We start from the raw sequence: 12,494 nt of genomic DNA, 5'->3' as shown, positions 1-12,494 counted from the left end.
CAGGATTTGCTGTGTGACCCCAAGCCACTAACTTCACCTCTCTGGGCCTCCATTACCTCCTCAGCAAACAGGCGGGCGACTGGGAGTCCAGAGCGGCCGGGCCTGGGCCATGGAGTCCTGGGTGGGCAAGGCAGGGGACTCACCGACGAAGAGCAGGGTGAAGATGAGGGTGAGCTGGTAGACGGCATGGCCCAGGATGTTCTTCATCATGGTCCGAGAGATGAGGGGCTTGTTGCGGCCGTACGGCTTCCTCAGGAGCAGCGTCTCGGTGGGCGGCTCAGTGGCCAACGCCAGGGAGGCGAATGTGTCCATGATGAGGTTCACCCAGAGCATCTGCACTGCCTTCAGGGGGGAGTCCTGGGGACCGTGGGTGAGAGGGTAGTGATAAATATCTCCTAGGTATTTATGATGGGAGGTTGGCCACCACCGCCCTGATGTGCCTGGCGTGGGGCTCATTGCCAGGGTGTAAGCAGCTCCCCTTGAGGCCAGCTCTGCCGCTGTGTCTCCCTTGGCTGGCCGGCCCACCCCAGGGTTCCAGAGTGGGTGCTGAGTAGGTTTGTGGGGCCTTCCGTGGAGAACCACCCAGCCCTATCCTCCACAGCGCTGTCTTCTCCCCCAGGGAGAAAATCAAGCCCCAGGCATCACGGCCACCACTTCCAAACCCTGTGCTTTGTAAATATAGCCACACCCCCGCCATCTTCACCCCTCCCCTCCAGCCCCCACTGGCCATGTCTCTCTTCCAGGCTAAGGCCAAAAGCCCCCACAAGCATCTTCCACACAGACCCCAGCTGCCCTGCTTCCTGCTGCCTCTTTCCCTTCAACCATCAATGAATCAATGACTCAGGCCTCTCCTGTCTCACAAACAGTGCCTGGCACCCTGTCCCCTTTTCACTACCATCCAATTTCTCTTTACCATCACCCAATTTCTCTTCACCTTTTACCTTTACTTGAAGCAAGTACTGTATGTCTCAATAACTCCACAAAAAAAAAAAAAAAAATGTTTTCCAGGTAGAAACTTTGGGCAAGTAAGGCACAGAGGAAGCCAAACTTCATCAAGGATCTCACCACTTATGGGCTTCCTGCCATCCACGTTCTGGGGTGGATCCTTCCACATGTCTCCCTGGCTGAGACTGGGATCACACATTCATACAGTTCTGTGCACAGTCCTATCATGTGGTTTATGCTGCCTGAAGGTGGATAGACCCCATGCTTTGTCCCCCATCCTCTCCTCATACCTCCACATCCCCCAAAACGTCTTTCCCCAAGGGCAGCAGCACCTTTCTTGTCACAGATTCAGGCATAATTTTCCAGGCTCATCTCACTGAACCTTGAGGTATCTGGCTGCAGCCTCCACTTTGCAACCTGACCCCTCTCTGGGCACCCTTCTCTCTGACTCCTCCTTCTCCAGCTCCCTCTTCCCCTACCTTTTAAATTTGTGTTCCCTGTGGCCCATTCCTCAGCCCTGCCCCCCTGCTGTGGTTGCCCCACATCACCCTCCCTCCAGCCCAGGCCTGGCCCTGTGGCTTCAGCCTCGCCCAGGGGTGGGACACCTCCTCCAGGAAGCCCACAGGCCCTATACACCTAACAGCCTGGGGTGGGCTGTTCCTTGTGCCCTGGTCCTCTCAGCGTGGCTCCGGAGGCCCCACTGCCTACACCTTGCACCCCCATTCACCGCCTAGATATTTATCACCTCCCCTCCCCCAGGCCACCTCTCCCACCGCCGTGCCAGCTCAGTCATGCTCCCCACTCCCCTCAGCCTCTTCCTGCCCATCAGCCTCCTCTGATTACATGCACCCTGGGGTCAGGGCCCCTCTATCTTCACCAAGGCCTTCACAGCCCTGCCACCAACTCAATACAAGACCTCAGGCAAACACAGTCCCTTTGGACCTCAGTTTCCCCATGTGGCACCAGTGGTCTCCAAGAAACTTGGTGTGAGTGGCTGTTCCTCCCTAAGCCATCACTAGAGGGAGCCTCTTGTCCACGGAGCAGGAGAGAAGGGCCTGGTGAGCAGAAGGGACGCCCCTCCCCACCTCCGCTCCAGCCACCCTGCACCCAGGGCTCTCACTCTCGGCTGGGGTGTTGGGAGCTGCCATGTGTGTCCTCAAGGGCTCAGAATACAACAGAGGGAACACCATTCCCTGGGCCACACAGCTCTCTAGGACAGAGGTACAGGCACCAAGAAAGGTCTGTCTAGTCACAGCTGTGGTTTTTCCAGTTTTCCCGTAGTCACGTATGGATGTGAGAGCTGGACAATAAAGAAAGCTGAGCGCCGAAGAATTGATGCTTTTGAACTGTGGTGTTGAAGAGTCTTGAGAGTCCCTTGGACTGCAAGGAGATCCAACCAGTCCATCCTAAAGGAAATCAGTCCTGAATATCCTTTGGAAGGACTGATGCTGAAGCTGAAACTCCAATACTTTGGCCACCTCATGCGAAGAACTGACTCATTAGGAAAGACCCTGATGCTGGGAAAGATTGAAGGCAGGAGAAGGGGACGACAGAGGATGAGATGGTTGGGTGGCATCACTGGCTCAATGGACATGAGTTTGAGTAAACTCCGGGAGTTGGTGATGGACAGAGAGGCCTGGCGTGCTGCAGTCCATGGCGTCGCAAAGAGTCAGACACGACTGAGTGACTGAACTGAACTGAACAGGTACCCCATGGGCCCCTCTGTCCTCCAGAGCCTCTGGGCTTCTGGGGGCTCCTGTGGGCAGGAGCTTGTCTGCCTACATGGTTGCTGGGAGAGGCCTTCCCTCTCCTCCCCAAGTGAGGCCGGTCAGCCCTTCGCCGCAGGGAGGCAGGAGGCTGCGGGAGCAATGGCAGGGGCCTGCCCGGCCCATCCTCTGGGCCTCAGTTTCTGCCTCTGTGAAATGGGGATCAACACAGTCCCCATTGTACGAGGTGGGTGAGGAAGCAGTGAGGCTGTGGGGACTGGCACCTGCCTGCCAGCTCCACGGGGCGCAGGACACGGGCCTGCCAGAGACCTGGCTGTGAAGGTGGGGCCGGCTCCTGTTCTCCCAGTGACCGAGTCCACCCAGCCCAGGAACCCAGGCACCCGGGCCTTCCCTGATGCACTCCACGCCAGAGCTGGGGCTCCCAGGGCCACGCCAGCTCCGTGATGCCAGCTGGCCACCTGTCTGGTCCCGGCCTCTCTCTGGCCCTTTACATGGCCAGGGGCCCTGCCTTCCTGGAGGGTCGCCTCTCCTGCCTCCTGGAACGAGGGCCAGTATCTCCACTGGCTGGCTGACCTTGGGCTAGTCCTGCCACCTCTCTGAGCCTCCTTTCCTGCACTCTATGTGGCTGGTGCCTACGTGGGTGGCTCTGTGATGTGGTTCCCGGCCCTCGGCATGGAGCTGTGACAATCTGGGACAGTCCCTGTGGGTGGTGCCTGTCCTCCCCCGGGCTTCAGCTGCCCCACCCCGCCCACCCCTGGAGGACCCACCTGCGTGATGCAGGCGCCCGTGAAGGCCACGATCACGGCCACCACGTTGACGGTCAGCTGGAACTGCAGGAACTTGGAGATGCTGTCGTAGACATTGCGGCCCCACATCACTGCCTTGACGATGCTGCTGAAGTTGTCGTCCGTCAGGATGATGTCCGAGGCCTCCTTGGCCACGTCCGTGCCTGCGATGCCCTGTGAGGATGGGGACAGGAGCCTGGGTGGGGCGACCGGAGAGGCAAGCAGCTCTAGCAGCACCATCCTCACTCCTCGACCACCGCCCACACACACACACACACACACACACACATGAATCCCCAGCACTGCAGACCACATGGGAGCATGTCTGCCCACGTGGTTGCTGGGAGAAGCCAGGCCTTGGAACATCGGCCCTCTCCTTCCCAAACGAGGCTGGTCAGCCCTTGGCCGCAGGGAGGCAGGAGGCTGCCTTTCCCAGTGACGGAGTCCAGCCGGCCCAGGAACCCAGGCACCACATGGGACACGGATGTGTGCATGCATGCACACACACATACACACACACACCACCCCTACTCCTCAAGTCCCAGCTTTGAGGCCAACCTCTGCCTTCAGGAAGGGGGCCCTTCCACTCTATCCTCTTCCCTCCCTGAGACCCATCACTGCAGGAAGCTCTCTCCTTCCTTCTTGAGGCCAAGTTGAGCCTCAAGACCTCTGGGAGCACCAGGTGGACAGAGGGTGGGTAGAGTGAGCACTGGGCTTCCTGCACCCCCCCCCCCCCCCCGCCTCCGCCGCTGGAGGCTGGTGGTCCGGGCATCCCCTTAACCCCTGCCTGCGGGCTCCTGCCAGCTGCCGCCTAGCCCCCATGCACTCCTACCATGGCGAAGCCCACGTCGGCCTTCTTGAGCGCAGGCCCGTCGTTGGTGCCGTCCCCCGTCACGGCCACCACCTGCCGCTGCTCCGTGTGCGTGCTGTCGATGATGCCTGTGGGCGGGGCGGGTGTGTGCTCAGGGCCCTGGGACCCCGGGGAGGGCCCCAGGCTGGCACAGCCTCCTCTCTGGCCCCTGCCCTGCCACTGCCCTCCCCCACCCCCGACTCCGTCAAGCTTCATCCCAGCTCCCCGCACCTGCAGGGGACATGGGGCCTGCAACCAACACTCCCTCGTCGGGGCCTGCTGCCTCTCCAGCGTCCTCTTTGCTCTCTGCAGCCCAGGGCCACAGCAGTGACCACCCTGGCTGAACTCACTTCCCCTGTCCAAGCCCCAGAGGCCTCTCTGTTCTCCAAGGGAGCCAGGTTTGGCCGGGGGGCCACCCATCTGTTCCCCAGCATCTTCCGCTTGGGGTGGGGGGCCGGTCACACCCGAGGAGGCCTGGGCTCTGCCGTTTGCTAATGACCGCTCCCTAGATACTCATCCTTAATAAAACCTTTGGCAAGTAACAGTGAACAGACAGTGGCTCTCGTCACTGAGCGAGTGAGGGCCAGAGGAACAGGACGAGTGAAAGAAGCCACCTCTGCCCACCGATCAGGTGGGAGTTACCGGGGTTCGGCGGCTCCTCTATTTCCACCCCCACGAGGCATACAGACACCGCCATTGCCTTCAGCGAGGCCGGCCCTCTCTCCTGAGCCCTGACTCCATGGCCATCTCCACTGGGATGTCAGAGGGCCTCCAGCCCAGCCTCCTAAACCACACGCATCCGTTTCCCCTCAAATCTGTTCCTTTTTGTCCTCCCGACACCGAGCTGCCCCCTGGTAAGCTTCGCAGCAGGCTCCCAGGCAGGAACACACCGAGGGGTCCTGGACTCCCGTCTCCCCTCTTCCTCCACCCCATCTGGGCCAGGCCCGCCCCCACAGAGAGTTCTCAGGGCTTCCCACTCCCCACACACCTGCACGTCACCAGCCTGCCCCCGGCATCCCCTCTCACAGCTGGACCATCCCAGCGGTCCCTCCGTTTCCCAGGCCGCTCTCCACTTGGCAGCAGGGAGGGAGATGTCTAAAACACCGCTTCTCCATCAAGGCCCTCCTGCAGCTCACCTCCTGGGCTAGCAGTGCAGGTCACCGCCGTGTGTTCAAGGCCCTGTGCGATCTGAGGCTGGGACTCCCTTCTCCAGCCCTTTCCTCTCGTCTCCCTCTCTCACTGGAGGCCCCGGCCTAGCCAGCTGAACTTCTTCCCACCCCTTGAAAGTGCCTGGAAATCTTCCCCTCTGGACTTTCACAGTGTAGTTCCCTGTCCCGCCTGAAGCACAGGTTGGTCCCCCTGGACCCCATCCCACCTTCCACAGCCTGCGATCTGACACCATCCCCAGGTGGAGCGAGAGGCCAGCAGGGGGCCCTGCTCAGCCTCCCCTTCCACTGGTGTGGCCTCTGTGCAGGGAAATGACCTAGTCAATGTCTACTGGGTGAGACCTGGCCATGAATTCCAAGAGGGAAGGGCCACATCGGCCAAGAGATGAGCCTGACACATAGTAGATACTCAGTAAACATTTGTCAAGAGAAGGAGTGAATGAATGAATAAGTGATTGAATAAAAAATGGAGCCGGGTTGGGGGGCGTCTCCTGGAGTTCAGGGGCTCAGTGTCTCTAAGGCCAGGTCTGCCTCCATTCAAGTCTTTGGGCAGCACCTTTGGAAGATGAATCTAAGACACCCTACGGCTGACCACAGTCAGAAAACTTCCCCTTATGGCCATTCAACAGATGGAAAGATTGAGTCCTGGGGTTGGACACTAGCCAAAGGCCACAGAGCAGGGCAGGGGGCAGAGCCAGGGATTTAACTCAGGCCTGTGTGACTCTGAAAGTGCCCCGCATCTGGCCAGCGAGATGGGCTCAGCGAGGGGTGTGTCCTCCCCCGGGAGGGAGTCAGGGAAGAAGGACACTGGCTTTGCGCCTCCTGTCTCAGATTGCTGTTCCCAGGGCAGCTCATGCCCGGGGTCCTGGTCACACACATTGGACAGTGTCCTTAGAGAACAGGCAGGCCAAGTCTCTCAAACTCACAGGGTGTGGGGTCAGACTGGGAACACACGCAAAGGAAGGGGGCCGAGTGTCAGACCTAGTGGTTAAGACAGCGTCAAATGGGAACAGCGGGGTCTGTACCCAGTCATTCAAACCGAACATTAGCAAAGACATACCACCCAAATCAGCTCGTCGGTGGGCCCCTCAGCCCTCAGCTCCATTGCTGCCCATGGGAGACGGGACCTAGGCCAGAGGCCCACCACCTCCTCATGCCACTGTGGGCCCTGGTAGGCCTCCTAGGGCGTCCCCAGGTCTCAGGAACCCCAGGAGGGAGCTGCTGCCATCCTGGAAAGAAGCTGAAGGCGCTAGGACAGGGAGGCCCCAGAGGCCTGGTGCCTGGGCCTCAGCACTGTCCGGCCTGCCCAAGTCTTACCTTTGACCAGGGTATGCTTGTCCGTGGGGGAGGAGCGAGCCAGCACCCGCAGCTTTGGCCAGATCTTATCGATCCGCTCCTGCTCAATCTGGAAAGGGATGGGGGAGGGGCAGGTCGGTGGGGTCGAGGAGAGAAAGCGAGGCCCAGATGAGGGAGGGGACTGGCCTAGACCCCTGGGCTCTGAGCGGCACACTGGCTGGCTGCTAGAGTGCCATGCATGCCTGGGCCTCCTGGCCCCCCAGCCAAACCCAACCCTCCGAGGACCCTCTGCGCTGGGCCACGTACCTCCCCTTTCTCGTTGCGGATCCTTCGGTTGAACTCCTTGCCCTCAAGGCACAGGAAGTCCTCCCCGGGATGGATGATGCCACACTTGATGGCGATGGCCCGCGCCGTGTTGATGTTGTCACCGGTGACCATGCGGACAGTGATGCCTGCTCGCTGGCACTTGCGGATGGCTTCCGGGACCTGGGAGGGAGGGCAGGAGCCATGGAGCGGATGGCACCTTAGGTAGGCCCTCCCTGCCTTCATGGATTCCAGAGCCTGTTCACAGGCAGCACCACGATAAGGGGTCTAGGTGACTGGGAGATACTGATGGCACGCAGACCATCTCCTCCCTTCCTATGCCCATGGCAGGCATTGTTAATCGATCCAAGCACACTCTGATTAAACCCTGATGTGGTCTCACAATCCTTTTCTGCAGTGTCCCTGACAGCCATCACCTATCAACAGTGATAGTGCTTCTTAAGATGACACCATTGACTATTCCGACTTGGACAAGAACTTTAAGAAACACTGCACTAAACACCCTCTTGGATATGGTCCCAGGCAGCAGTGCAGAACACTGCACTGTTGCACAGGATATTGTCCCTGCTTTATCCACATGCACATTTCCTGCAAATGCAATGTTAAATACGTTTGTGTACTTTTGGGGTTTTTTTGGGGGGAGGTGGGCATGGGAAGAACATTGTGTTTTAGGGCATATTATTTACATAGTGTGACACTGGTTTAGATAAATGCAAATGATCAGGCTTCATGTAAAACATGACATCTTCCTGGGAGAATAAGGACTGTCTACTGCCCTTGCTGTAATGATAGATTTATATCTGGCCAATTAGGCCAGAGCAGACCCAGCCAACCAGAAGCCAGCAAGCCCCCCAACTCTGCCCTCTAATCCCCACTCCACCCTCACTCCCCACCCCACCTATGCAGAGCTCTGGATCTGTCCAGCAATTAGGATGCAAAAGCCAGCCTGGGAGCTTCCCCGGTGGTCCAGTGGTCAAGAATCTGCCTTGTAATGCAGGGGACATGGGTTCAATCCCGGGTCCAGTAAGATTCCACATGCCATGGAGCAACTAAACCCCTGTACCACCGCTACTGAGCCAGCACTCTAGAGCTAAAGCCCTCGAGTCTCAACTACTGAACCCACACACCCAGAACCCGTGCTCTGCAACAAGAGAAGCCACCGCAGGGAGAAGCCAGCACACCGCAACAAGACAGTAGCCCCCACTTGCCCCAGCTAGAAAGGCAAGCAGCAGTGAAGACTCAGTGCAGGCAAAAATAAAATAAATACATAATAAATACTTTAAAAAACCAGCCTGGAGCTGCTGTGGCCCTTTATACACAGCACAGATCAACTAACTGAACCAGTGATTCTTATCCATGGGCTGTGACAAATCGCACAACAGGAAGGCAATATTTGTTGCCAAACATTCTTCAGGGGGAGAGGGCATGTTGAGGGCAGAAAACCCAGCTCTACTGAAAGACCGAAGCACTTTAGCATCTCAGACCTGGTGACTGAATCCCACGCCCCCTCCTCCTGCACATCCTGGGTCTGAGAACTCACGTTCACCCCTGCCTGCCCTGAAAAGTCACATCTTTGAGAGAATTCAAAGATGTTGCTGCTGCTGTTCAGTCGCTCAGTCATGTCTGACTCTTTGCGACTCCATGGACTGTAGCGCACCAGGCTCCTCTGTCCACGGGATTTCCCAGGCAAGGGATCTAGGGTGGGCGGCCATTTCCTCCTTCAGGGGATCTTCCCGACACAGGGATCGAACTCATGTCTCTGGCATGGGCAGGCATATTCTTTACCACTGAGCCATCTGGGAGGCCCTCAACCTGCAGGGCAGGGAGAGACAAATGCCCTTGAGAGGCGGGGCCCAGGTCAAGGCTGGGGAGGCCTCTCCAGCTCCCCGAGTTCTCTAAGAAGCCAGTCCCGGGGTGACAGGTAGTGCTCTCCCTGTCCTCGGAAGGGCTGGAGCGGGACACGCTGACCGTGGGCCACCGCTGGGTGTGTTTCCAGGGTATGGGCAGGAGCCTTTTGGTGCCCACTCAGGGCCTGGGGCCACGTGATCAAGGCCTCTGCTCTGTGCCACGGCGGCTGCTCACGTGACCAGACGTGACCTCTTTTTACAGAGCTGGAGGGAGTGGGGGTGTGGAAGGTCCGAGATCCCGTTTACATAATTTACCGATGTCCTCACAAGGGCAGTAACTCGGCTGCAGCCCCTCGCTGTCTCCTGCCCCAGAGGACATGAAAGAGCCACTGTTCTTTTGGGAAAACATACCTTTATCTGTTTCCAGCTCCAAAAGGAGTAATTTAGGTTTCGTTGTTTCAGAGGCACTTGGAGTTGGAAGGGACTCTAGGTGGTGACTCTGACCCTCTGCTAATTGCCTAGATCCCCTCCCAGGCATCCCCTCTGCTTACATGCCTCTGTTGACAGGGCATTCACCCCTCCTAAGGCCGACTGCCCCACGGTAGAGCAAGTCTATTGTATCTTTTCACAAAATCCTGTTTTTCAGATAAAAGAGTAGTTACACACTGCAGTATTCTTGCCTGGGAAATCTCATGGACAGAGAAACCTGGTGGGCTACAGTCCATGGGGTCGCAAAAGAGTCGGATACAACCGAGAGACTGAACAACAACTCTGGGTCAGACACATTCTCTTGTACAGAGATAGACTCTTCAGTAAAGATCTGTACAGAAGGTTCTGGAAGCACAGAGGAGGGCACTGTTACTTAAGAAGGAAGTGTGTGGGGAGGAGAAATCTGGGAGAGCTTCCTGGAGGAGGGGGTGCTCAAACTGCCTCTTTTTAGCCAACACTAACTAAGGCTTGGATGCCTGGCTCTGTGCCCATGCTGGGCCTGCAGAGACAGCCACTTCATTATGGTTCTGGCTTCAGAGAACTGTCCACGAGGTGCGCAGGCAGAGAAAGGGAGGGTGCTGCAGACAGTTTTGCAGGTGACCTGGTGGGGCTGAGGCTGAGGGAGGGTGAGAGGTAGGGGCCAGTCGGTGGCCATGGAGCCGGAGACGGGCTGGAGGCCCAAAGGTCTGGGAACCAGGGCCTCGCTCCTTCAGGCCTGGGAGCCATGGCAAGTTCTGAACTGGGAATGAGGTGATGAGTACCACGTTTTAGAAGGACTTCTGCTTTCAAGATGGTCTCAGGGAGCTGAAATTTGCCTGCGTGGAATCCTTACCATCTGAGCCTCACCCTAACAAGCCAGACTGAGAAAAAAGGAGGAGGTTAATTCGTATGGCCCCCCACGATTTTCTCTGTGCAGTGGAGGCACCTCTGCTTTGGGGAGAGAGGGCTCAGGGACCAAAAGGCTGAGTTGGGCCTTGCCCGGGCTCCCCACTGAGCCTTGGTTTCCTCATCTGTAAAATGGGACCGTAGTTTCCACCCTTCACTGCAGCCGCAGAAATCTGTGACAGGCGAACGGCACCAAGCTTGGGGCCAGTGCATGCTGGTGATGAGGGGGTGGGGGAGGCTGGCGAGATGCCTCACCCCAGGCGTCCTTGTCTGCTCTTTCTGCTCCAGAGGGGTGAAGGGGATGCAGAGTGAGGGTGCAGATGAGGGGGTGGGGTGCCGCGGGCACCTGGAGCATGCGGGGGAACAGGTGCTTGGGGTGGTGGGATGGGGTGGGCGCCGCACCATGGCTCTTGGGTCAGGTATATTAGGAGTCTTTGACCTTCCTTGACTCGGGGCGGGGACTGGGGACAGATCTGGAAACCCCTGGCCACCGCGAGATATACTCTGCTTCCTTTCTGAGCAGTGCCCCCCACACTGGACATCCTTGCCACGTTCAGTCCCATCTGCTTTCACGCTGTCATGCACCAAGCAAGCATCTACACTTTCCCTCACCCTTCATTTCACTAGGCCGTGGGTCTGCAGGCGGGGGCTGCCGGCCACTCAGAACGCTTGCAGAGGCCTGGGCACAGGGCAGGCGCTCAGTCAGTGAGGGTTATCATGAAACACCTCTGCACTCAAGTCCCTCGAAGGCTGACCCACGTGAGAGGATATAGACGGGCATGTGCAAACCCTCCAATTCAGCTCCAAGCTCCCTTCTCAACCTGTTCTCTCATAAACTCAATCTGAGGGGGACTTCCATGGTGGTCCAGTGGTTAAGACTTGGCTTTCCAATGCAAGGGGTGTGGGTTCAATCTCTGGTCGGAGAGTTAGGATCCCACATGCCTCGTGGCCAAAAAAACCACCCCCAATCATAAAACAGAACCAATATTGTAACATTCAATAAAGACCTTAAAAATGGTCTACCTGAAACAAAAAAAATTTTTTTTTAAAGGAAAAGCAACCCATCTTGGGTTTTCAAGAGTCTCCAAACACCCAGCATCCCGTCCCACCTCCTTGCCTTTTCCTGTGTGGTCCCCTTCACCAGGGATGCCCTCTCTCCCTGAATCTCTGTTCTCACAGATCTTTTCCATCCTGCACATGAAACGTTCTCCGCTCAGGAGCCATCCTGGGCCTCTCCACCTCAATGGGACACCTCCTGCAGCTGCTTAGCCCTTCCTTTTATTGCCTCACTCGTTCATTTATGTGACGCACAGCTAAGGAACATCTAACTGTTCTGGGCAGGGAAGATGCAGAGAGGATAAAGACTCAAGCCCCCGAGGCATCAATCTGGTTGAAATGTGCTTTCCCCATAGATACAATAGCTGTAAAAAAAAAAGTTCCTTCTTTCACTAAAATTATCCTCGATATTTCTCGCTGAGGAAAACCAGCCAGGAAATGGGTGCTTCCTGTTTTCATTAAATAAAGGCTTTAAAACATCTGTTGTTTCTGGTGACAGCAGTCATCTGTGACTCCAAGGGCTCCAAACGCCCCCGGATAACACGGCAAATCTCCAGCCGTGGCTCTCCTGACGGCTGTATCCTCACTGGCTTCCATCAGCCTTGGAAAATGGACTGTGGTTGTGTCTTGGGGGTGGGGGGGTGGTTGGCAAGCCTGTTTTAATATGTTCTGTCTTTTGTCTTTTCAAGGGAGGAAGGTAATGAGCGTTTCTCCCCCTGACAGATGGGGAAACTGAGGGACGCAGAGTTTCTTTTCCTGCAGCAGCTGCAAACGAATCTGACCAGGCTTGTAGGGCCCTAGATGTGGTCCAGGTGGGGCCCTTCACTCCGGCCAGCCTCGCGGTTGTCCTGGGAACTTTCACAAACATTCTCACTGTAGGCAGAGACAGTCCTCCCAAAGGTTAGGGTGGGGGCTTCCCAGGTGGAGCTAGTGGTAAAGAACCCACCTGCCAATGCAGGAGGCATAATAGACGTGGGTTTGATCCCTGGGTGGGGAAGATCCCCTGGAGGAGGGCGCAACAGCCCACTCCAGTATTTTTGCCTGGAGAGTCCTATGGACAGAGGAGTCTGGCAGGCTACAGTCCATGGGGTCACAAAGAGTTAGAGATGACTGAAGCGACTTAG

At 57.2% G+C, this 12,494-nt stretch overlaps 1 protein-coding gene across 18 annotated transcripts in view; it reads right to left on the bottom strand.

The window, feature by feature from the left end:
- Positions 1-12,494, bottom strand: part of ATP2B2 (ATPase plasma membrane Ca2+ transporting 2) — a 365,670-nt gene that overhangs the window by 18,188 nt on the left and 334,988 nt on the right. For all 18 annotated transcript variants that reach the window (XM_043442927.1, XM_043442910.1, XM_043442919.1 and 15 more), the window contains 5 exons: positions 7,076-7,255; positions 6,791-6,878; positions 4,290-4,396; positions 3,440-3,631; positions 144-357 (listed from right to left, as the gene is read on the bottom strand). In XM_043442927.1, coding sequence (XP_043298862.1) covers positions 144-357; positions 3,440-3,631; positions 4,290-4,396; positions 6,791-6,878; positions 7,076-7,255 — 781 coding nt within the window. The remainder of the gene's footprint in view (positions 1-143; positions 358-3,439; positions 3,632-4,289; positions 4,397-6,790; positions 6,879-7,075; positions 7,256-12,494) is intronic.

The sequence above is a fragment of the Cervus canadensis genome, chromosome 22 (genome assembly GCF_019320065.1).
Source record: "Cervus canadensis isolate Bull #8, Minnesota chromosome 22, ASM1932006v1, whole genome shotgun sequence".
NCBI classification, from domain to species: domain Eukaryota; kingdom Metazoa; phylum Chordata; class Mammalia; order Artiodactyla; family Cervidae; genus Cervus; species Cervus canadensis.
The sequence above is the reverse complement of the archived record's forward strand: the minus strand, read 5'-3'. Positions and strand labels throughout refer to the sequence as shown.